Here is a 23,130-nt window from a genome sequence, read left to right on the forward strand (position 1 = left end):
AGCTTCTTTGCTAACAGCCTTCCGCAGGCCTCATTCTGATGGATGTTGGGGACTCTTCTTAGGTTCCGTGCCATGTGCAGGGGGATCAGGAGGAGACGGCGCTTTGCAGAGGCCCTTGGGAACCAGGTGTCCACCTGGGACCAGTGGAGGTCAAGCCCGAGTGGGGGATGCCCCGTGGGGAAGGCGTTCAAGGCCTTGACCAAGGCACGGAGGAGCAGCTCAACCAGAACCCTGGAGATGGGATGCAGGCCTTCCAGGAGCAGGGTAAGATGCACACAGGAAGGGGAGAAGGGCACAGAAACCCATGCCTTGTGCCCTGCCCCCTCCCTGTTCCTTTACAAACCCCGCAGCTGATAAGCTGAGTTCCGTGCGGGTGTACTTCTGGGTTTTCCTGGCTACATCCTTGACTTCAGCAGGAAGCAGATGAAGTGAAGTTGTTTTCTCCACTGCGATCCCTCGATGTCTGCGGGGAGAATCTGGAATCCTGCTCCCTTATCATTTCTTCTCCTTTCCCTCTTGTCCCTTTTAGAAACTGCCAGGAACTATGTCGCTGACACATAGGGTGTTTTTTCTTTTTAAGTAGGCAGATAAACCACATCCCTGAGGGTACATGTGACTTTATCATGTTCCTGAATCTCAAAGTGTGTGAGGCCAGGGAGCGAGAATGGCCCTGGAGGGACAGAGCGTGACTTCCCAGCTGGGAGCAGGGGCGGGTACAGCCACCCCACCTGTCAGGCAGGAGACGCCTGTCACTGAGCTGCCTGCAGGGCGGTGCTGACCCTGCTCTGCGTTTATTTTCCCTGCTCAGCTCTGCCAGGTGTTCAGGCTGGTCTGGGCCTCCCTGCAGTGAGCACCAGGGACCAGGAGATGGCAGCGGGGTTCCTGACGGCCGGATCCCAGGTGAGTTGTGACTCTGCCCTTCAGGGGTCACCGTGTTGCTAGGATGGGGCTCCCCTTCCCCAGATTTCTCCGCGCAGCAGGGCACCATCCGCAGAGTTAAGTCCTTCTGCCTCGTTCTCGTGGATGTGATGGCGTTGTCTTCTCCACTTGACTGTCGTCAGTTACTAATTTGGATTGAGCCTTGTGTGTTAGGGTCCAAGCATAAGGCTCAGTGTGTTCCTTTGCATCCCTCTTTGTTTTTCTTATTTTGTTTTTGCTTTTTTAAAATTTCGGTCGACTCAGTGTTACTGTGAGAATGGTGAGTAGGAAGGCATTATTGATGGAAACCCATGGGCCTGGTCCGGGCCGTGGTGGGTGGCCAGGAGGTCAGAAACCTGGGTGGATCGATAGCCTTTTGGATGTTTGTGCTGCTGCTGTTCTTCTGGACCCCATCCTCCCCCCACGTCAGCAGAAATGACGCTGACTCGGCTTGGGGCTCCCAGGAGCCCTGAGAGGGGGTCTCTTTGGCCCCTCCTGTGGCCACGCCAGGAGACTTGGCCTTGTTAGCCCTTCTTGGGAGGTCACCAGGGCACGGACGGGACACCCTTGCCATGGTGTAAATCTCTTCCACGGATGCCCAGGGTTACCCGAAAGTGGGCGATGTCCAACGTGGCACTTTTCTGAAGGGACTGGAGTCTGGAAGTGAGGAATTCCTTCTAGAAGAAAAGATGTCCTTTGGCAGAAAAACAAAGTGAGTCAAGTTTGGTGTCATCGAAGCACTACTGGGGCGGGGTCTGATGCCTGCGCCCTTTCCTGTGTCTGTTTTCCAAGAACGAGGTTTGGAGGAGATGAAGAGTGGCAGCAGCGCTGTTGCGCTTGGTCAGACCCTCTCCTTCCGCAGTCACGAACGACAGCACCTCCGTGTTAACGTGGCTTCGCTCTAAAGGCGGGGCCTGCTCCAACGTTCACGCCCCTCTGACGGAAATCAGGGCCGGGGGCGGGGGTCATAGCCGCGCCCAGGCTCCATTACTCGTGAGGATTGGCTGGGGGGCTGGAACGCCGGGAAACCGGATGCTGCGCTTGCTGGCTACCGGCTCAGCGGCTGCGGCAGACCCACAGAAGTACAAGCCCGTCACCTGTTTGTCATTAAACTGTTGCTCGGGAGGCCGTCGCGGGACCCTGGTTCCTTCTGGTTTCTCGCTCTGTTCTCCCTGTGTCCCTCTGCTCCTACTTTGGGGTTATCTCTTTATCCATGGCCATCTCCTGTGCGCTTGCAGGGGCTGGGCCCGTTCAAAGACATGGCCCTGGCTTTTCCCGAGGAGGAGTGGAGGCACGTGACGCCAGCGCAGATAGACTGCTTTGGGGAGTACGTGGATTCCCAGGCCTGTGGGGTCTCACCTCCAGGTAAGACCGGTTCTGTCCCAAAAGTAAGAAACTCTGTGTGTGTGTGTGTGTGTGTTTGGCTTTTTAGGCCTGTACCCACAGCATGTGGAGGCTCCCAGGCTAGGGGTCCAATTGGAGCTGCAGCCGCTGGCCTACACCACAGCCACAGCAATGTGGGATCCGAGCCGCGTCTGCGACCTGCACCACAGCTCATGGCAACGCTGGATCCTTGACCCACTGAGTGAGGCCAGGGGTTGAACCCGCAACCTCATGGTTCCTAATTGGATTCGTTTCTGCTGTGTCACGATGGGAACTCCAAGAAACAGTATTTTGAAAGCTCTAGGTCCAGGTTCTTGCCCTCACCCCAGATTTTAGATCTGGACGCCACAGATAAAGGAAGGGAATTTCATGGCAAACAGTAAACGGGCGTGAGGAAGGCGCGTGGACCCCGGCATGTGAGGAGCTGGTGAGGTGCTCCCCTGTGTCAGGGGAGGAGTGGACAAGGGGGCAGGCGACACAAGGTGTTGTTGGGGCTGTGATGTCATCAGTTCTGTGTTGGGGCAGGACTGATGCCCGTGAGACCTGGGAGCCCATGAGTGTGTGTGTGTGTGTGTGTGTGTGTGTGGAGAGGGGCAGGAGGCTGCTCAGGAGGATCCTGTAGTTGGGAGGGGTTGCTGTAGGCCCCTGTCCTGGGAAGCAGCCCTGGGTGGGCTGTCTCAGGTGGCAGCTGGCTGTTCCCTGTGGTTAGAGCTAGTGGGACTGGTCCGTCCATGGAGCACAGGAAAGGAGCTCAACGGAGGAGGAGCAGCAGGAGAAAAGGTGGGGGTGGGGAGAGGGCCGGGGACATGCAGGTGAGGCTCGGTTGGGACAGCCTGGGACGCCGGCGTGCGGAGCCGCGGAACAGCTCTGCGGGCTGCGGGGGGTGAGCAGTGGGGAGGGGAGAGGACCGTGGCTGGGAGCAGCTCTCTCCTGTGTTCCCTCTGATTCTCTTCCTCCTCCTTTCATAACTTCTTTGTTAGTTGCGTGCTGACGGCTCATCTGTACCGATGTCACCTGGTCTTATCTTCACATATATTGAAGCATGAGGAAAAGTATCTTACAGTCAATTTGTGAACAGCACGGGTTTGAACTGTGCTTGTACCTGGATTTTTTTTCCCAATAGTCAGTGTCACAGTCTTACATGATGGGTTGAGTCCTTGGATACCAAGGGGCGAGTTTAAAGTTATACCCAGATTTGTGGGAGTTCCCTGGTGGTCTAGGGGATAGGACCCAGTCGTTTCACTGTGCCAGCCTGGGTTCAGTCCTTGGTCTGGGAACTAAGATTCCACATGAAGCTGCTGCACACCTCAGCCAAAAAAAGAGTATACTCGGGTTTTCGACTGTGCAGGCTCAACCTGCAACCCCTGCACTGTCCTCGGGTCAGCTATGCTTCCTTCAGGACGTGGGAACCCATCCTGGTTCCAGCCCTTACTAACGGTGACCTCGGGCATCTTACGTGGCCTTTTCAGGTCTCAGTTTTTTATAGGACGTTACCCCATCAGGAGGGATCCTGCTCCCCTGACCTCTGTGTGTGCAGAGCCAGCTCTGGCTTCTCTGCTCACTGGACGCTGATCCCAGCCGGGGGCTCCACCCTTGTGATGTCATCTAATGAGTTCCCAGAGGTCCCACCTCCTAATAGCAGCCCCCGGGGCTCAGAGCTTCAACCTGTGAGCTTGGGAGGGAGCACAAACATTCAGTCCCTGAGGATGGAACGGACAGTCTGGCTTTAGAGTCAGAGAAAGTGAAATGTGTCGAGGTCGTTGGTTGCATGCAGAGCTGCTGCAGCATCCGTCTCTATCTCCTTTGTCCTGTAGGCGTTGGGAGCGGGGAAAAGGAGCCCAAGACCCAGCTGGCCGACCTCAAGGGCGCCCTGGCTCGGGTGCCATCAGAGCGGTTTGGGGAAGCCGCGCTCCAGAGCCCGGAGCTCGGAAGGACCTGCGAGCAGGAGGCCGGGAGCTCGGTGGGCAGCACGCTGGGGCCACCGCCTCCCCCCCACGGTGTCGCACCCCTGCCCCGTGACCTCAAGACCCCCAGCGCCTTCTGGAAGCCCTTCCAGTGCCCGGAGTGTGGAAAAGGCTTCAGTCGGAGCTCCAATCTTGTCAGACACCAGCGGACGCACGAGGAGGAGAAGTCGTTCGGCTGCGTGGAGTGCGGGAAGGGCTTCACGCTGCGAGAGTACCTCACCAAGCACCAGCGCACCCACCTGGGGAAGCGGCCCTACGTGTGCGGCCAGTGCTGGAAGACCTTCAGCCAGCGCCACCACCTGGAGGTGCACCAGCGCAGCCACACCGGGGAGAAGCCCTACCAGTGCGGGGACTGCTGGAAGAGCTTCAGCCGCCGGCAGCACCTTCAGGTGCACCGGCGGACCCACACCGGCGAGAAGCCCTACACCTGCGAGTGCGGCAAGAGCTTCAGCCGCAACGCCAACCTGGCCGTGCACCGGCGCGCCCACACCGGCGAGAAGCCCTACGGCTGCCAGGTGTGCGGAAAGCGCTTCAGCAAGGGCGAGCGGCTGGTCAGGCACCAGCGGATCCACACGGGCGAGAAGCCCTACTGCTGCCCCGCCTGCGGGCGCAGCTTCAACCAGCGGTCCATCCTCAATCGGCACCAGAAGACCCAGCACCGCCAGGAGACCCCGGGCCAGTGAGCCTGCCCCGCCGAGCCGGCCTCCTTGCCCCCCAGCGGGCCTGCAGCGGCCGAGGCCTTCCGGGGAGACCTGGCGGAGGGCTGGGGCGCGAGGACTGTTGCGCAGGGAGGCCCTCTGACCCCTTCTCCTTCCATTTGTTCCCAGACGCAGAGGAAGGCGAGGCCTGGTTTGCCCGAGCTGCTGGGAGCACACGGAGTGCGGCGGCTGCGTCTCCCGCCTCCCACCCAGGGGCACCTGCACCTTCTCTTACCACCCTTGGGAAGCGGCCACACGGGGTTCGGTTCAGGTGGGGTTTCTCCCCTTCCGTGGGTGTTCGTGTCCACCTGCAGCAGCTTGGAGCTCACTTTTCTGAGGGCCCAGGCCTGGCACGATCCTAGTTCAGGCTCTGTCTCCCTTCCTCCCCTCAATTCTCTCTTCCATTTCGCGAATATTTATTGACTCTCCTCCGTGCGCCTGGTGCTGGGAGTGCAGTGAACGAGACGGGCGAGCCCTTGTTCCCCGGAGCCTGTGATCCGGCGCTGGAAGCACCCCTGTTAGTAGCCCAGAGCCTCGGGGTGAGGGCGCGGGGACGTGAGGGGACGTCCTGCCCCGTCTCCCTTCCCAGTGGGGGTCGCTCAGGCAGTCTCCTTCATTTAACTCTATGTGTAGCCCCCCTGTGTGTCTAACCTTTGACCCTGCGGTTTCCCCAGTCTGTTTTTTCTTGTATGATAGAAGCTGTCCACACATCTGTTAGGAAATTAATATTTTGCTGTTAATTACTGAATAAACGTGAGAGTATTTTAAAATACCCAGTTCTGTATGGAGATGTCCTTAGAGGAGCCTGAAAGATGAACGAGTAGTAATAGCCTGTATTTGATGGCGCTTCACGGAGTATAAAACCCTCATCCCTGTTTGCTCGTTTGACTCATTCCACAAGCATTTATTGAGGCCCGACAGTGCCGGGGACTCTTCTAGGTGCGTGGGGTACATCGCTGAGTAAGACGGGGGAAGTCCTTGTCCTCGGGGAGCGTATGATTCAGTGAATGTGTTTGAGCTTCAGGAGCCCCCAAGGGGGCACCTGGGGACGCTCCCAGCCAGGAGGCCTCTGGACCTGGGTCCGAGCCTGCGGCTCAGTCCTCTCAGCTTCTAGCCCTGACATGCATTCGCCACCACCTACCTCGTGTTCCTGAGTAACCTCTGTCCTTGGTGCATCTCGATCCTTGTCACCCCAGAGGCTCCTGGGGTCCTCGGGGCCACCTGGACATGAGACGGTAGCAGGCTGTCTTGCCTGGGTGCCAATTTAGGAAGGAGGTTTGCGGGCGTGCAAAAGAAGACGTTTTAAGAAAATGAGAACACGCAGTATTTGTGACTGTGTTTAAGCCCTCTTATATTATTTTGCCGTCGTTAAAGGGTTTCCTTTCTCTCGGACCTTCTGGAAGCTGCAAAACTAGCCCGGACTGTGCTGCGAGGCTCGTCGTAATGCTGTGCCTTCGGACGCTGGCCGCTGGTGAGGTGGTCTTCTGACGGGACTGTAAGTTAGTCTGTCTCTTGACTGTGTTGGTAGCTGCAAGATGTGTCTCGTCTCATGGTGCCCCTTAATTTTCTCTCCCTGGGGTTCTCCCCCCATTTTCCACGGTAAATGAGATACACAGTAACGATGCCTCTAATGCAGAGAGTTGCGTTCTTCTGTCCACTTTGAAGCACGCTACTCTATCAGGCCTTTCTTGGCAGATAATCATGGTGTTTACTTTGGATTTAGCAAACGGCCCCCTGGCCCTTCTGTTGTCCCCACGAGGCGGCGCTAACCAGGGCGTTGGGAGCCGTCCACCCTGAGACGCTGGGCTGCAGCCACTTCTCAGCAGCGTCGAGGGTCAGATGCAGCATCAGCTCTTTCTCGCCTCACTCCCCAGACAAGCTGGGCCAGGCTTCCGGCCCCTTGGCAGCCAGACCCGGTGAAAGGCGTCTCCTTAGCCTCTAGCTTCTGGTCGGAAGGACGCGGGAGCTGACCTGATCTGAGTTTGGCCTTTTCTTGGGGGGCTGTCGTCCAGAGCCAGGTGGAGCGTGAGGCCACCAGGGGCGAGGAGTTGCTCATCAGTGGTCCTCTCTGGATGCGCTGATCACACACTGGCTTTTCAGCCCGTTAGGATCCTCGCGGGGAGCTTCTGTGAGAGTCAGGCCTTGCTGTCTTTCCCACATGGGCTCCCTTCTCTGCTGCGAGACTAAAGCTTAGGGACCGTTCCTCAAAAGAGCCCCAAAAGAAAAATGTCCCCATGGAATTGTAGAAGCATTATTTTTGATATCTATTTAAATGTCAGATATTGTTTTCTGTATTTTTCTATTTAGAAATGTTTTATAACAAAATTTCAAAACGTATAAATGAATCTGCATGTATTCATTATTCAGCTTTAACCATAATGTTGTCACAGCCTGTCTTGTTTCATCGCTACCTCATCTTCCTTTTTATTTTCTTCCCCAACCGAAGTATGTTGAAGCAAATCCCAGGTGGTGGTTACAGAGATTTTAGTGTACACTTTTAAATGGTAAGGGCTCTTAAAAAGAAAAAATCAAAACGTGGAGCTCAGCAGGTTAAGAACCCGACTAGTATCGGTGAGGATGCGGATTCTGTCCCTGGCGTTGCTGCGAGCTGCCGCGTAGGTTGCAGATGCGGCTTGGATCTGGCGTTGCTGTGGTGAAGGCCGGCGACTGCAGCTCTGATTCGACTTCTAGCCGGGGACCTTCCGTATGCTGCAGGTGTGGTCCTAAAAAGAAAAAAAAAAACAAACAAACATCGAAACCACAGTACTGTGTGGTACCTAAAAAAAAATTGAACAATTTCTTAATTCCCAATGAATGTTTGAAAAAAAAAAACCACCTAACTTTTAAAAAGCTTCTTTAATGTCAAGGTGAGATCCATATGTCATAACTTGTCCTTTGTCTCCTAATAGTCTAGAGTTTTTATCTTTTTTCCCCCTTGAAGGTCATTCACTGAAACAACGGGGTTATTCATCCTGTAGGGTTTCTCGTGTTGTGAATTTTATCGTGCGCACACTCATGGCATTCTTTAACACAGTTTTCCGAGGAACTCAACACTTCAGGTGTGAGGGCTGTAGCCAGACGGATGTTTCATGTTTTGGCAAGAACGCGTTATGGACGGTGGCATGTCCGCTTCTCCTGGTGAGATGTCAGGAGGCTGAATCCGCTCATCTCATTAATTGTATGGAAATGCCTCGTTGGTGAGCGGGCATGCTCTGTAAGAGGTTTCCTCTCGCTGTCAGCGCCAGGTCGCGGAGAATGGAGGTGCTGGGTTTCTCCTTCCCTTGATTTCCTCATCTTTAATGTTCTGGTTACTTCGCTGCCCACAGAAGTGATCAGGCAGTGTTATTTTTCAGTCAGAACATGCGTTCCTGGTTTAAACCAGTCCACAGCGGTTACTCTTCTCATTGATGCTCAAATCCTTTGGCTTTTGGCCGGTGGAGCCTCTTCAGATTGGCTCCTGATTCCTTATGACAGAACCCTGATCTTCTTCGGTAGCTTCTTTGCTCGCTGCTGTGACGGTGTGTTTGTTACAAGCTCCTCTGGTGCATTTTCCGTCCCTTTTGGGAGTGAAAGGAAGGGCTGTTGATTGCTTCAGGACAGTGGTGTGAACGGGGACTCCAGGCACCCAGGGCCACTTGGTCACTTTGTTTTTAGCCCTCACCGTGTGTGATTGTGTGTGCATGGTTTCCTCGCGCAGGGGTAACGTGCACACTCAGGGCCCGGCTGCGTGTCCCATGCAGTTGGGACGGGGAGGAAGGCTGCCACTCCCCGGGGCTCTGACCTTTGTCAGAGAAACCCCTTTTTACTCCTGGCTGTGGCCAGAACTCAGGAGACTTTCCGCTCCAGGCCTGTCCTGGGCAGCTCATGCATTCAAAGATTGCTTCTGAAAGTGTCTGCCAGGGTGAATGCTGTCTGCAGGCTGATGAAGTATGCTCAGAGACTTCCAGTACCTGTTTTTATCCCGTCCTGGGGAAGAGCAGAAGAACCTTTGTTTCTTAACAGATAAGCTGGTTTCAAGCCCCGTCCCTCTCCCCACCGCAGCGCGAGCTGACGTTACTCACTGGGGCGGGCGGGGAAGGGCACCAGCCAAACCTGGTTCCTCAGGGTCTGCTTGCTCTTTCATCTCTGCCCGAGTTTCCCAACTTCGGCACCGCTCTCACTTTGTGCCAGGGAAATCTTTGTCTTGGAAGCTGTCCAGCTGTTTTGCATGTTGTGGGCTGTGTAGCAGGATCCTTGGCATCCCAGATGCCAGCTGCAACAAGCAGAAGTGTTTCCAGACCTCGCCAGTGTCCCCTGGGGGCAGCACTGATCCAGGCCGAGGGCCCGTGCCCTTAGTGTTCACGCTAAGAGCTGAAGCAAATTAGATGGTTTAGCTGTTGAATGAAAGGGCTGGGCTTCCAAGGATGGGGGTTCCTGGCTGCTCACCCGGAAGAGCCCTGGCCTTGTAGAAAACAAAGGATTTTTCCTAGAGATCCCACGGGTTACGTGCAGTAACGCCAAGCAGAGCTGAGAGCTGTTGAAGCAGAATCTCAGGACAGGCAGCCTCAGTGGCCCCCATGCAGGGAGCCTGGCCACTCACTTTGGGTCCTAGCAGGCAGGCACCTGCCGAGAAGCCTCCGAGTCTGCATGTGTGGAGTGGGGTCTTTTAAGCCCAGGCAGCCAGGTCCAGCTCTGTCTCTCTCCATGATAAGGTCTTGGGGAGCACAGGGGACATCATGCTTGAACTGATGAAAGGCCTGGATTTCTATGTCTTCCCCAGCCTCTCTTCCTCGGCAGCTGCTATCCCCTCAACTGCAGTTCCATCAAATTCACTTAGAAATTCCACAAGTCGTGGGCAAAAAAAAAATCATAAAATTAAAAAAAAAAAAAAAAAGAAATTCCACAAGTCACAGAAATACACTCGGGCTTCTTACAATTCCATATCCCTATCTTGCCTTTTGTTTTTCCTTTATTCTCTCTGTGAAGCGCCTATTTCTAGAGATGGGTTTTGTCCAACCCATGCTCTGGATTGACACCTTCCCATGAAAATTACTGCGGACGTTTGCCGCCAAGTGGGGAGGGCGGGCCGTCGTCTTCCTTGCGTTGGCCGCTGGGAACTTAAACCCCTTCCATCCGAGGGAGGGTGGAAGGGGTCGGGCGATGTCGGTGGTGTGCCGAGAAGCCCAGGGACTCCGGAGAAGCAGCTTGGAAGAGCCCCATAGGTTCCAGCACAAGGGCGGCCGTCCCTGCCACGCTCACCAGTCACAGCGCTGTCGTCTGAGTTGCCAGAGAGCAGGAAATGCAGCCATGGCAAGAGCTCGCTTCATGCGGCTTCCCCTCCCAGTTACAGAGTGAGGCGTAGCCGCTTTTAGTGAGAGACTGGGAAACGGTGGTCGAAATCCGCGTCCGCCTTCTTCATTCCCACGTCCAGAAGCTCTTTGAGTTTTCTGCCACCTCCACGGCTGTGCAGAGCTTGAGGAAAACCCGCTCTCTAGCATCTAGGTGTTCCATCGACTCTTGGGGAGGGGCCGAGCATGTTCTGTGAACAGGAGGAGCAGAATGAAGCGTCAGCCGGTGGGTGTCGAGAGCTGGTTTTCTCCATTGTTTCTCTGAGTGCCTGCTGCGGAGACTGAGGCGCTCATGGAAAGAATGGAGAAGAAGGGATGGAAAAACCAACAGTGAAAACGGTGTGGCCGTCGCGCCAGTGGAGCAGTGGAGTGGAACGCAGTGTTCAGTTGTCTCTAGACATCTAGCACACGGTAAAAACGGCCTCTCACCTCTCTGGGCAGAGATCGTTTTGCAAAATATCGGTCCTGTGATGCCCAGATAGCCATTTGGAAAAAGATAAAAGTAGATTCATTTGTCACCATGTTCCCGAATAAACTTCAAGTGACTGAGGCATCTGGATGTTAAAAAAGATGAACGTATGCAAGTACTGGAAGAGAGTGGACGAATTCATCTAAAACCTGGGTTTGGGAGAAGGCTTCTAAAGTATGCTTCCAAAGGCAGATGCAAGAAAAAAGATCAGTGAGTTCCTTCAGAAAAAATGAAACACTTCTGAATGGCCAGATCTGCAAAGACCAAGGACAGATTGGGAGAAATAATTGCAGCATCAGGCAGAGGTCTGCTGTTCCTCCTATTCCAAGAACTTAAAGTTTCTTTCTTTTTTCTTTTTTTTTTTTTAAATCAAAAATCCTATGGAAAACTTGAATTTATAAAAAGAGATAAAAATGGCTCTTAAATGAAAAGGTGTTTACCCTCACTCGTAATGAAATCAATGTCTGGTGTTCCCATTGCGGCTCAGTGGAAGTGAACCCAACTAGCGTCCTTGAAGATGTGGGTGCGGCCCCTGGCCTTGGTCAGTGGGTTGCGTATCTGGTGTTGCTGTGAGCTGCAGTGTGGGTTGCAGATGTGGCTCAGATCTGGTGTGGCTGGCTGTGGCTGTGGCTGGCAGCTGCAGGTCTGATTAGATCTCTAGCCTGGGAACTTGCATATGCTGCAGGCGCTGCCCTAAAAGGACAAAAAAAAGAAAAACCTAGTAGAACTACACAGATACTATTTCTTTACTCATCAGATTGGTCAAAATTCAAGACTGGCAATACAACTCTTGATGAGCTGCTGCGGAGACAGGAATTCTTAGGCACTGCTGATGGTATGCAGAATGGTACAGCCTCGTGTGAAGGGGAATTCAGCCATGTCTAACAAAACTATGCATTTGCTCTGAAGACACACCTGTACGATACGAAAATACATATGCACAAGGTTACTCATTGCAGCATTCCTCATAGCTGCAAAAAATATCGGAAACTGCCTATCATCCACGACAATTGATGGGAGAACCTATGGCACATCCACTTGATGGAGTATTATCCAGCTGAAAAAAAGGACGTTATTGGAGCAATTGACAAAGTGGAAATACGAAAAAAAACCCCAGAAATATGGATCTAATTTTTTTTCTTTTTATGGTCACACCTGCAGCATATGGAAGTTCCCAGGCTAAAGTCGAATTGGAGCTGAAGCTGCCCGCCTACACCACAGCCACAGCCACACTGGATCCGAGCCACATCTTCGAACTATACCACAGCTTTCGGCAACGCTGGATCCTTAACCCACTGAGCGAGGCCAGGGATCGAACCCTCATCATTACAGATACTATGTCATGTTCTTAACCCACTGAGCCCCAACGGGAGCTCCCTGAAATATGGATCTAGAGTAAATTATTGTATCAATCTTCAAGCACTAATGTTGATAACTGCTGTGGTTATGTAAGAGAATATCCCTATTCTTAGGAAGTACTGAAGTATTTAGGGATAAAGGACCATATTTTGTGTGTGTGTGTGTGTGTGTGTGTGTGTGTGTGTGTGTAGAGAGAGAGGTGGGGGGAGAGGGAAGGGGAGAGGGAGATGGGGAGGGAAAGAAAGGTGGAGAGAAGACAGGAAATGGGGTAAAAAAGTTAATTGAGGTAAAGGATTGATGACTATTACTGTTTTTGCAACATTTTTTGTAAGCTTGAAATTACTTTCATATAAAAATTTCAATGTTAAAAAAAATGTAACAGGATTTCCTAGTTAGTCGGGGAGGAAAAGAGTTCCAAGTCCTTGTCAGATAATTCCCCGAGGTGGGAGTGGGCGGGTGAGGCAGCCGTGATGAGATGTGCCAGTTTAACCAGGCTGGTCGTGCCCCGGAGCTGCAGACTTAGGCCCATTCTGTTTGCACTTCGTGCAGGGTTGGCCAGAGCTCGGGTCACGGTGAACCTTTGATTCAAGGCAAGTCCCATTTCTCAGTGTTGCTCTTCACCCTGGGCCTTGGTGGTGTGTTGGTGTTGCCAGCCCTTAGGCTGGTTGGTTGTTCCAGGCTTTGTGATCTCTGTAGGTGCTCAGGTGCTCTCACCGATGTTACACTTCCTACCCCCAATTAGAGACTGTTTTTCATAATTGTCTTGTTTTAGGCCCTTGTTTCAGTAAACGTCTTTTGCAGTTAACGCATGTTCTGATTAATGCATGTATGCAGATGCCCTCGTGGGCATTCAGCCTCACAGTGCTTTGGAATTATTTCGCAATTTATGATTTATGATTTACTTGGTACTCAGGACAGACCTCTAAAATGGCCGAACGTGTAGTTTCATAAATGAAATCTGGTGGGGTAAGTGGTTGGAGCAGCAGTGTGTTAAAAGGGAGAAGTTAGTCTAAGTTGAGAATTGTTGACTGTGGGGTAGCAGAAGGGCTAGATGTGGGGCATCAGTTCAGAAGGCAGGACGGGATTGCAGGTCCTGTTGTTTGTCTTCTTAAATTCAGCTGATATGCTGGGCATTAGGTACCCGGAAGCTTTGGCGCCACACGTCTAGGGTGTGATCGAGTTTATGTACCATCTGGTGACCGGTCGGGGGGGGGGGTTGCGTCTGGAAGCTCCCCCAACACCAGGCCTTAGAGAAGCCTCGGAGGAGCTCAGCTCCAGGGCACATCAGTCCCTTCACCTGCTGTTACGTGGGCAGGAGCTGTTACACCCGGAGGCCTGCAGAGCTCCAGCACCCACACCTCAAATGTGCCCCAGACACCTCTCTGTAAATCCCACCCGCACCGATCACAGGTCTCTGTCGAAGTCCTTTACCACGCGCATGACACCCCGAATGCGCCCGGTCTCGTCTGGGTTGAAGTACTTTATATTCCAGAAACTTGGGAGCCGTGGGGCCCGTGAGGCCAGCGCATGTGGGGTTTGACTCTGGAAGATCGTTTTCTCCTGGAACAGTGGCATCTGGTTCAGAGGGGTCCGTGCGGGGGATCTGGACGTGCTCCGGCCCATTGTCTTAGCACGTTCCCTTGCCTTCCGTGACACTGCCGGCGGGGGGACGGCTGCCCCTGGGCGGCGCTCAGCGCTGCGCAAGATCAGCTCTCCCAGCCTGCCCGGGTGTCACTGACAGCTCACTTGAGGTGGGGTTGGCACGTCCCTGTCATACTTCATGATCCCAGTGAAAACTCTCCAGGATATTCCAGGTTGAGGGTTTTTTTTTTTTTTTTTTTTTTTTTTTTGTCTTTTTGCCATTTCTTGGGCCGCTCCTGCGGCATATGGAGGTTCCCAGGCTAGGGGTCGAATCGGAGCTGTAGCTGCCAGCCTATGCCAGAGCCACAGCAACTCAGGATCCGAGCCGAGTCTGCAACCTACACCACAGCTCACGGCAACGCCGGATCGTTAACCCACTGGGCAAGGGCAGGGATTGAACCCGCAACCTCATGGTTCCTAGTCGGATTCGTTAACCACTGTGCCACGACGGGAACTCCCAGGTTGAGGTTTTGTCCTGCGTGTGCTTAGATCGATTAGACAAGGGGGCCGCTAGATGAGAGGTGGTTGTAATGCTTCGGCAGCCTAACAAGCAACCCAAAACCTCAGCCTGGGAACGCCTTGTGGACTGAAAAAAAAAAAAAAAAAAAAAGCCAGCAAATGTGAAAGTCGTGAGTTAAGTTTATTGGGGGCAAAATGAGGGTTGTTGCCCAGGAGACAGTCTTTCAGGAGGACCTGAGGAACTGCTCCCAGGAGCATGTGTGTGGTTTTAGTGAACAGGGATACGTGCAGGGAAGCACGCGTTTTGGCAGGAGGTTGCAGCTGGTCACGAGGAGCAGAGGTCTCCGCGAAGACAGGAGAAGATCAAAGAACTTGGGCTCATAAAATCTGAAAACACCGAACTGTCCGAAGGCCCGTCGTGCATTTTCCCCCAGAGCACAAGGAGCCTTGTTCCCAGTCTCCACCCTGAACTCCTTTCGGGGTGTGTTGAAGTCCCTGCAGTGGCTGGTGACTTCATTCTTGTAGAACCAGATGGCGAGCTGCAGGTTTTAGTTGGCAGCCTCAAGGTTAAAAGAAACCAAGGGACCACAAGTCACAAGCAGCTAACTTGGTTTTCCTGTGCAGGGAAGACTTAAGCAATAGCCAATCAAGTCGTTTCCTCACTTTGCTTCCTTGTCTCTGTAAACGTCTGGCCTCTACTTCCTGTGGCTGGAATGCCACTGACCACTTCCCGGTTGGTGCTGCCTGATTGGAATGGTTTTTGCTCAATTAAACGTGAACTTTTTCATATGCCTCAGTTTATCTTTCCTCAATGCTTTTCAACAGAGATTCTGAAGACCTTACATCAGAATCATCTGGGGAATTTGTTTAACGTGTTTGGGGCTGGAGCAGTTTTCACTGGGACCTAGGAAACTTCATTTTACCCAGCCCTTTGGGTGATGGGCTAGGGCGCAAGAAAATCTTGAGGGTTGCTGTATCATTGCGTGGATCACCGTGGCTTCACCAGAGCACACACTGACGTGGTGGAACACATCCTGCAGACTCCCCCCACCCGCCCAAAGCAGATACGGGAGCATCCTACAAACAGCAGGGCTTCGTCTTCACAGCCGAGTGCTGTCTCACTGCTCTCAGCTGGGAGCGATGACGCATGCATCCCTTCAGCGACGCAGCATGGTTATCCTGATTTCTCACTAGAAAAAGACTTTGGTTTTGGTTTTACTTTTGGGAGGGGTCAGACATTCATTTACTGCTGTGTCTCCGCACTCGGCACAGTGCCCAGCTTCATGAAGGCGCTTGATGAAGATTGCTTCAATAAACACGTTTCTTTTGCGTCGGTCCCCTCCCTAAGTTTCTTGGTTGCCACTGCTCCGCTCCACCTTCATGTCCCATAACTGGGGAGGCAGACGAAGCCCTCTCCTTTGGCCACCCCAGGAGTGCAGCTCCACAGAAAAGGCTTGAATTCTGTTGCAGGTGAGGTTGGGCTTTTCCAGGACCGGGCGCTGGGTTGGGAGTGGAGAGCCCAGCGAAGCCAGTGCCAGTGCGAGGGGCCTGGGAGAGTGGAGGGTGGCAGAGGATGCAGCGGGAACGCTTTAACCCAAGCACGTGTGTAACTTGTGCTGCGATCTGTGACAGTAAAGTGTATCTTTAACAACCTCCTTCTGCGTGAATGGCTGTCTCTGTCCTTCAGGCCTGTGGAGGACTCAGCGGGTTGAGGGTGTCGATGTGGAGACCACTGGAATGATGTAGGGGAGTCTGGCAAAGAGCAGAGCCTCCGTGACTGACTCAGAATCAGGAGCAGGTTCGACAGAAGATTGGACCGGATTGTAGATGATGGGGAACCTCAAGGAAAAAAGCAAGCAAACCAACACCAAAACACCAGCAACTTCCCTTTCACTTTCTTTTGAATGAGATGTAGTTTTTCTCTTATTTTATCTTCGCTTCCCAGTACAGTATCTCCGCGTGAAATTCTTTCTGTGCTTGATGGACGTAAAGGAATGTCCTGATTCGTTGCAGGAAGAGGAAGCTAAGGGGGAGGACACCTGGGAGGGAAGATTGGGTGCAGGCCATCTGTGACCCGGTTGTCACTTTGTTGGGAGAGGCCATCACAAGGGGCATGTGTCCTTTGTTATGCAGAGATGGCAGAAATCTCATCTTTCTCACTCCCTGTATCTTTTCCCACTTTTGTTGTTTAGAATGGAACCTAGAGTCTCCCCCCCACCTTCTTCCCTTTTATTTGGCTGTGGTGTGCAGTGGCTTGATGTAGTATCTCAGTTCCCAGACCAGGGATTGAACCCGGGCTGCAGTGGTGAAGGCACCAAATCCTAACCACTAGACCGCCAGGGAGCTCTCTCTTTTCTCACTTTTAGTATCTACTTCCCAACTACCTTCCTACCCAAAATACAAGGGGGGCTGATTCTGGGAATCACCTGCAGGGAGATCCATCCCTCTGCTGCAGCTCGTAGAGACCAGATGGTCGGAATAGTTCAGTCCATACAGAAAACCCTGACACTGTATCTCAGCATGGGCTTCTTCCTCCATAGGTATCACATTCTTGCATTTCGTTTTTCCTTCCTGACTCATGAGCATAGCCCCCCAAAAAGCAATGAGTATAGCCCCGCACTGGAGACTGATATCGAAGATGTCCTGCTTTCCACTGAAGGTCTTTTCTGGACATGCCAGTTGGTTCTCCACCCTCGAATTTGGATCTTCAGTCTAACCCTCCCTGTTGATGTACTTTGGCCCGTCCACCTTTTAATTTGGATGTGGTGACATTGGGACACTTGTGTACTGTTGATGGGAACGGGGAATGGTTGCAGCCACTAGGAGCGACAGTGTGGTGGTTTCTCAAAAAATTAAAAATGGGATTCCTCTGTAAGCCAATAATTCCACTTCTGGGTATGTGCCTAATAGCATGAAAACCCGGGACTCAAAGAGACATTTGTACACCCATGTTTACAGCTGTATCATTCGTGATAGTCAGAAGCGGAAGTAACCAAGTGTTCGTCAAGAGTTGGGTGGATGCAGGAGATGGGGTTTGTCCGTACAGGGGAGTACGGTTCACCCCTCAAAGGGCAGGAGATCCTGCCATGCTACGGCCCTGGATGAACCTTGAAGACTGTGCTGAGTGAAACAGAAGCACAAGTACTGCAAGGATCCACTTTTATAAGAGGTACCTCGGGTGGCCAAATTCATAGAGGCCATCCGAGACTAGTGATGGCCAGGGGTCTGGAGCAGAGCCAATGGGGAGTTACTGTTTCACAGGTACCGAGTTTGAGTTTTGCAAAATGAAGGGAGCTGTGGAGGGCTGGCGGTGTTGGTAGCTCAACACTGTGCACATACTTCTTGCCATTGGACTGGGCGCTTTAAATAAGACAGTGCATTTGATGTATTTTCTACAATTAAAAGAATAAGAATGTGCATTGCCTTTATCAACTCGGAGAATCATCGGTACACTGGTGACAGCAATTTCAGTGACCTAGTGGGGAAAAGCCAGATTCCAGCCTGTGAATCTCTTCCTTGAATTTTTTTTTTTTTCTTTTTAGGGCTGCACTGTGGCATATGGAGGTTCCCAGGCTAGGGGTCGAATCAGAGCTACAGCTGCAGGTGTACGCCACAGCCACGGCAGTGCCAGATCCGAGCCTTGTCTGTGACCTACACCACGGCTCACGGCAATGCCGGTTCCTTAACCCACTGAGCAAGGCCAGGGATCGAACTTGCAACCTCATGGTTCCTGGTCAGATTCATTTCCGCTGCCCCATGACCGGAACGCCCTCTCCCTTAAATTCTAACTCACACGTACAACTACTTGGAGTTTGAATGGACATCTCAAACTGTCACACCCAAAGCGAAACTCTGTTCTTCCTCTCCCATCGAAACCCGACAGCCAAAGCCCCAGCAAATCCTGTCAGCTCTGCTTTCGAAACGCACTGGGAATCTGGCAGCTTCTCCCTCCCTCCAGCATCTTCGCCCTTGGACTGTGATAGGCGCCTTCTAATTAACCCCCCTGCTTCTCTTCTTTCCTATAAGAATCTTTCACCCTATAAGAATCAGGTAATCTTTAAAAAATATAAATAAGGAGTTCCCGTCGTGGCGCAGTGGTTAACGAATCCGACTAGGAACCATGAGGTTGCAGGTTCGGTCCCTGCCCTTGCTCAGTGGGTTAACGATCCGGCATTGCCGTGAGCTGTGGTGTAGGTTGCAGACGCGGCTCGGATCTCTGGCGTAGGCCAGTGGCTACAGCTCCGATTTGACCCCTAGCCTGGGAACCTCCATATGCCGTGGGAGCGGCCCAAAGAAATAGCAAAAAAAGACAAAAAAAAAAATATGTAAATAAGATGATTTCACTTTTCTGTTCAGAACTTTTCCAAAGGCTTCCCCTCTCAGAGTAAAAGCAAAAGCCCTCACTTAGCTGGAGGGCTAGTTCTTTCTGGAGCACGTTGGCCCACCTGCCAAGAATGCCCCCACTCTGGGGCTGTGCTCTTGTTGTTCCCTTTGCCTAGAACCTACTTTCTTAAAATCTTCACATACCTTCTCTCTCTCTCCAAGTGAGTTTCTGTCTTGAGAGACCTTCCCTAATTATCTGTGATGGTTCCAGAACATGTCTGCGGATTCTCTGACGTTTTTCCCATCAAAAGAGAGTCAAATTCCTCTCCCCTTGAATATCGTCTGGCCGTAGCGACTCACTTCTAACAAAAAAACCATGAAGGCCGGGATGCTGTGTTAGTCGTGAGGTTATGAAAGGCTGTCCTGGGGATGCCTGCCCTTGGCACAGAGCCGGCATGCTGCGAGGAAGCCCCCGCCACACTGACAGGCCACACCTGAAGGTATTCTAGCAACAGCCCTTAGCTGTGGTCCCTGCTGACAGCCAGAATCAGCTGGCAAGACGTGTGAGTGAGGAATCCCTCCAGATAACTCCAGCCCAAGCGCTGGAGGTTAAGGCAAAGTCGGGGGGAGAAAGGCTGTCAAGTGTTCTTTCTTCATGTTTGCTGACGGCATCCCATCGGCATCATTATCTGTGGTGATGTTCTCGCTGAGTCATTATTTTAAACCAGGTGCTAGCGCTGGGGGCAGCTTCCGGGAGGGCTGTGACACCTGTCTCCAGGGCCAGGTGCAACCCAGAATGTGGGGGTGGCAGCTGAGGAGGTGGGGGTGCAGCGGAGGTGTTTGGAAACTGGGATGCCCGAGGGTTCAGCATGTGAGGGGGACCGTGGGGGCATCTCTTTGGCACAGGCTGTCAGCACAGGTCGCAGCGCCCCGAGTTCACCTTTTCACATGACCGCGCTCCGGAAGGCCTGCGGCTGAAGCTGACTGCCTTGTGTTTACGTGGGTCTGTCTTTAGGGGAGCGCTCATTCCGCTAGGGGTGCGTGGCAGCCTGGGGGGGCCAGGAAGGTTCCGACTTGCAGGTTGCGTCCGGAGCAAGGCGAGGATTCCCTGGCCTTGGCGACCACCCCGGACAGTGAGGTCTCTGTCCCTCCCACCCTCTGCCTCTGGAGCCTGTCGCTGGGATTCGTGCCCTGCCTGACACAGAGCCGCTTGGGGGGGGAGCTCCGCTGTCACAGCCGGTGGGATGAAGCCTTCCCGCTGACCAGTTTCCGCAGGGCTCCCTGCATGTCCTCGTTCCTCAGGCAGTAGATAAAGGGGTTCAGTGCGGGCGTGACCACCATATACATCACAGAGGCCAGCGAAGCCCTGCAGCTGAGCGGGAGGATGAGGGACTCAGGTAGACCCCCGCGATGGTCCCGTAAAAGAGGATGACGGCAGTGAGGTGGGAGCCACAGGTGGAAAAGGCCTTCCGCCTGCCCCGGGCGGATGGCACCTTGAGCACAGCAGACACGATGTGGACGTAGGAGACGAGAACGCCGAGGAAGGGGCCGAGGACGATCAGGCCCCCCACCAGCAGAATCATGAGTTGGTTGAGTCGAGTGCTGGAGCAGGAGAGCCGGAGCAGGGGAAGGAGGTCACAAAAGAAGTAAGGGATGGCGGTGCCGGCGCAGAACTCCAGCCGGGCCATGAGGAGGGTGTGCAGCAGGGAGTGGAGGCTGGCCAGCAGCCAGGAGCTCCCCAGCAGCAGGGCACAGACGCGCGGGCTCAGCATCGTGGCATAGTGCAGGGGGTGGCAGATGGCCACGTAGCGGTCGTAAGCCATGGCCGCCAGGAGGAAGTTGTCCATGTTGGCAAGCAAGATGCAGAAGTAGATCTGGGCCAGGCAGCCGCCGTAGGGAATGGACTGGGTCTGCGTCCAGACGTTCACAAGCATCTTGGGGACTGTGGCGGAGAGGAAGCCGAAATCCACCAGGGAGAGGTGGCTGAGGAAGAGGTACATGGGTGTGTGCAGGGGGGAGCTGGAGGCAACGGCCAGGATGATGAGCAGGTTCCCTGCCGCCCCGACCAGGTACAGGACGAGGAAGAGCCCAGAGATGAGCTGCTGCCGCTCGGGCCGGCTGGAGAGCCCCAGGAGGATGAACTCCGAGGCGCTGGTGTGGTTTCCCTTCTCCATGGCCGGCAGGTCCTGCTGGGATGGCACAGGCTTCAGAGCGGGTGCAGGGGCCCACGGCTCCCTCCTCCCTCTCCCATCCCCCGAGGCCCATCTCTGCTCATTTGGCAGAAACCCCGAGGAGGCTCTCTACCAGCACAGGAAAATCTTCACCTAGGGAGCCCTTTGGCCTCCACAGATCCCAAGGTCAGGGGTTTAATTATCTTGCCATCATCATGCTACCGACCCTGAACCCCACAAACCCCCACGTGCCATCTCCACAGAGAATCCTTATGACATCTGGCCTGGTACTCAGTGGTGACAACAAGTGGGGTACTTAGGGTGTCTGAGCGCCCAGTTTCCATCATGCTCTCCTTCTTTGTTCCATCATACTCTCAGTATTGTCTCAGTATCCAGGAAAGAGCTATCGGAATGTGCTCCCAATAAGATGGCCACCCCGAGGCGCCTTCCATGCAGAACTATGGAACCACAAGGCACATGCAGAGACCCAGAGGCTCATACTTGAAAACGTTCTCTTTCCGCACGAATCTCCTTCCCCACTAATAGTTTACCTCCCCTCGTCCCTCCACCCCCACAGAGTCCAGGCTCAGGGTGCTCTGGCTGCCACTCTTCCCTGGCTCTGGGCCACCTGGGTCCTGGAGACGATGCTGTGGGGGCAAGAAGACCAGGACACCCTGGCCGCAAGAGCGGGCCGCCTGGGACCGTCAGCCAGCCAGCCCGCCCTCTGTCGGGGCTCACCCAGCAAGAGCCTCACCTCTGGGGGGCGTCAGGGTTGCCCCTGCAGATGAAAAAGAGACGCTGCGGTGTAACGGGGCCCAAAGTAAGAGCCGGCAGCGGGGTGGCCCCGCGCGGTCCTAAGGGCGAGCTGGCAGTCGTTCACCGCGCGCTGAGCCGAAGCTTCAGCAGGTGGAATGTACATGATTTTCCACGGCGGCACAGGACACGGCTGGGATTTGGGGTCTGTGGATTCTAAGTCCTGAACGAGAGGAGGGAAAGGAGGAAGTGCAGTTACTGTGCTGATTCGGGGCGGGGAACAGCCCCCTCGGGCAAGGGGTCTGGAAAAGCTGCGGAGATGGGCGTGGCCCGCGGGGGGCTGGGCAGGGAGGGAGAAGCGGGGTCCCCGCGCCAGCGCCGCGCCGCAGTCGAGCTCTTGGCCTGTGCTGAGAGCTGTGCCTTCGTGTGGACAATAAACGGCTCCGTTTGAATGACTATTTTACGGATGTGATTTTTTAAAAGGATTACAATATTTGGTGACCCAAAAGCAAGACTCTTTGGTAAAGGACGACCACAGACAGGGACGCCGGCGCCTAAGGGAAAAGAAATGTTTGAGGAAAAGTAAAAATAATGGGAAACCTGCATGTCATATGTTAGATCTTCGTTTGATCAGTCCTGATTAGGAGAGCTTTTTACCGGGTGATGAGAAAACAGTTAAGGACATAGTTGTCATTCCCAAGAAGCTTCTAGTTGAATGTGAGGGTAACAGCCTTTAGACGAGGGAGCTGACATGGGTTGAGCATCTGTGGTGTGTCGTATCCAGGACGGGGCACAGGCACAATGTGCAGAATCTCACAGCCTATGTAAGGCGGGCATTATTATTCTTATTTTACAGGTGAGTAAACCAAGACCAAGGGGGTTTGAATAATTTCCCCCAAAGACGTCAGGACTTGATTCCAGATCAGTCTGGTTTCAAAGCAGTGCTCTTTTAATCTCACTGCTTTGGTTTTTCTCAGAAAGACTGAAGAGCTGCTACTTTTGGTGAATTTAAACGTGGAGCATCGGTGTCACGGGATCAGGGGACCCCGCAGTGACCAGCAGGGGGACGGGAGGCAGGGGGTGTGGTGCAGGGCAGGCCGGATGGGCAGGGATATGGTGGGAGGGGACATGGTGGCCTGTGCTGGGGAGAGAGGACTTGTTCATGTGGCCGCAGCACGGATTCCGTGACTGACACACGCGTGTGAATGGGAGTGGCAGTGTAGTGACAAAAGTGTCCCTTCCTTGACTTTCACATCAGGGTGCCTCCATTCTCTTTTTCTCCCCACTCTCCTACTTCCCCCGAGACCTTGGAGGAGAAAACGTTTTCGTTGCTGCTTCCTACTGGTTAGGAAAATGCTCTTCCCTCAGGCTCCTGTGTTGAGAACACCGAAGCCGAAAGAGCCTGACTTACAGCAGAAGGGATTCTGTACCCCCACCCCCCCGATTCTGGACCATTCCGCATGCAGACATACCCCAGTCTTAAGAATCTGCCCTGGACCCCACATTCCCTGCCAGCCGTTAGCTTGCTTCTCCACTCTTCTTTCCCACGCAAATCGTCAACATGCGGTCAGTATTCACTCTCCAGCCCCCCATCCCCTTCTCCCATGAAGCCCCCTTGTGAGCTTCCCCCCAATCCATGAAACGTCCCTTGTCAGGGCTGCCATT

At 53.6% G+C, this 23,130-nt stretch overlaps 1 protein-coding gene and 1 pseudogene across 17 annotated transcripts in view; one reads left to right on the forward strand and one right to left on the reverse strand.

Annotated features, from left to right (window-relative positions):
- The window catches only part of ZSCAN25 (zinc finger and SCAN domain containing 25), a 39,732-nt gene that overhangs the window by 4,137 nt on the left and 12,465 nt on the right, over positions 1-23,130 (forward strand). For 5 of the 17 annotated variants that reach the window (XM_085016543.1, XM_021086147.2, XM_021086146.2 and 2 more), the window contains exons 4-7: positions 63-264; positions 809-900; positions 2,157-2,283; positions 4,116-5,733. In XM_085016543.1, the coding sequence (XP_084872669.1) occupies positions 63-264; positions 809-900; positions 2,157-2,283; positions 4,116-4,948 (1,254 nt within the window). In that variant the 3' untranslated portion in view covers positions 4,949-5,733. Of the gene's footprint in view, positions 1-62; positions 265-808; positions 901-1,520; positions 1,631-2,156; positions 2,284-4,115; positions 5,734-6,337; positions 7,343-15,043; positions 15,158-23,130 lie in introns of those variants that run through there. The other 12 variants (XR_014840058.1, XR_014840059.1, XM_085016545.1 and 9 more) reach the window with 9 other exon arrangements.
- Positions 19,711-20,715, reverse strand: LOC110260127 (putative olfactory receptor 1F12P; annotated as a pseudogene).

The sequence above is a fragment of the Sus scrofa genome, chromosome 3, assembly GCF_054392235.1.
Source record: "Sus scrofa isolate SSC_HxYL_T2T_F1_AM1 chromosome 3, Sscrofa_HxYL_maternal_Yorkshire_Landrace_v2.0, whole genome shotgun sequence".
NCBI classification, from domain to species: Eukaryota; Metazoa; Chordata; class Mammalia; order Artiodactyla; family Suidae; genus Sus; species Sus scrofa.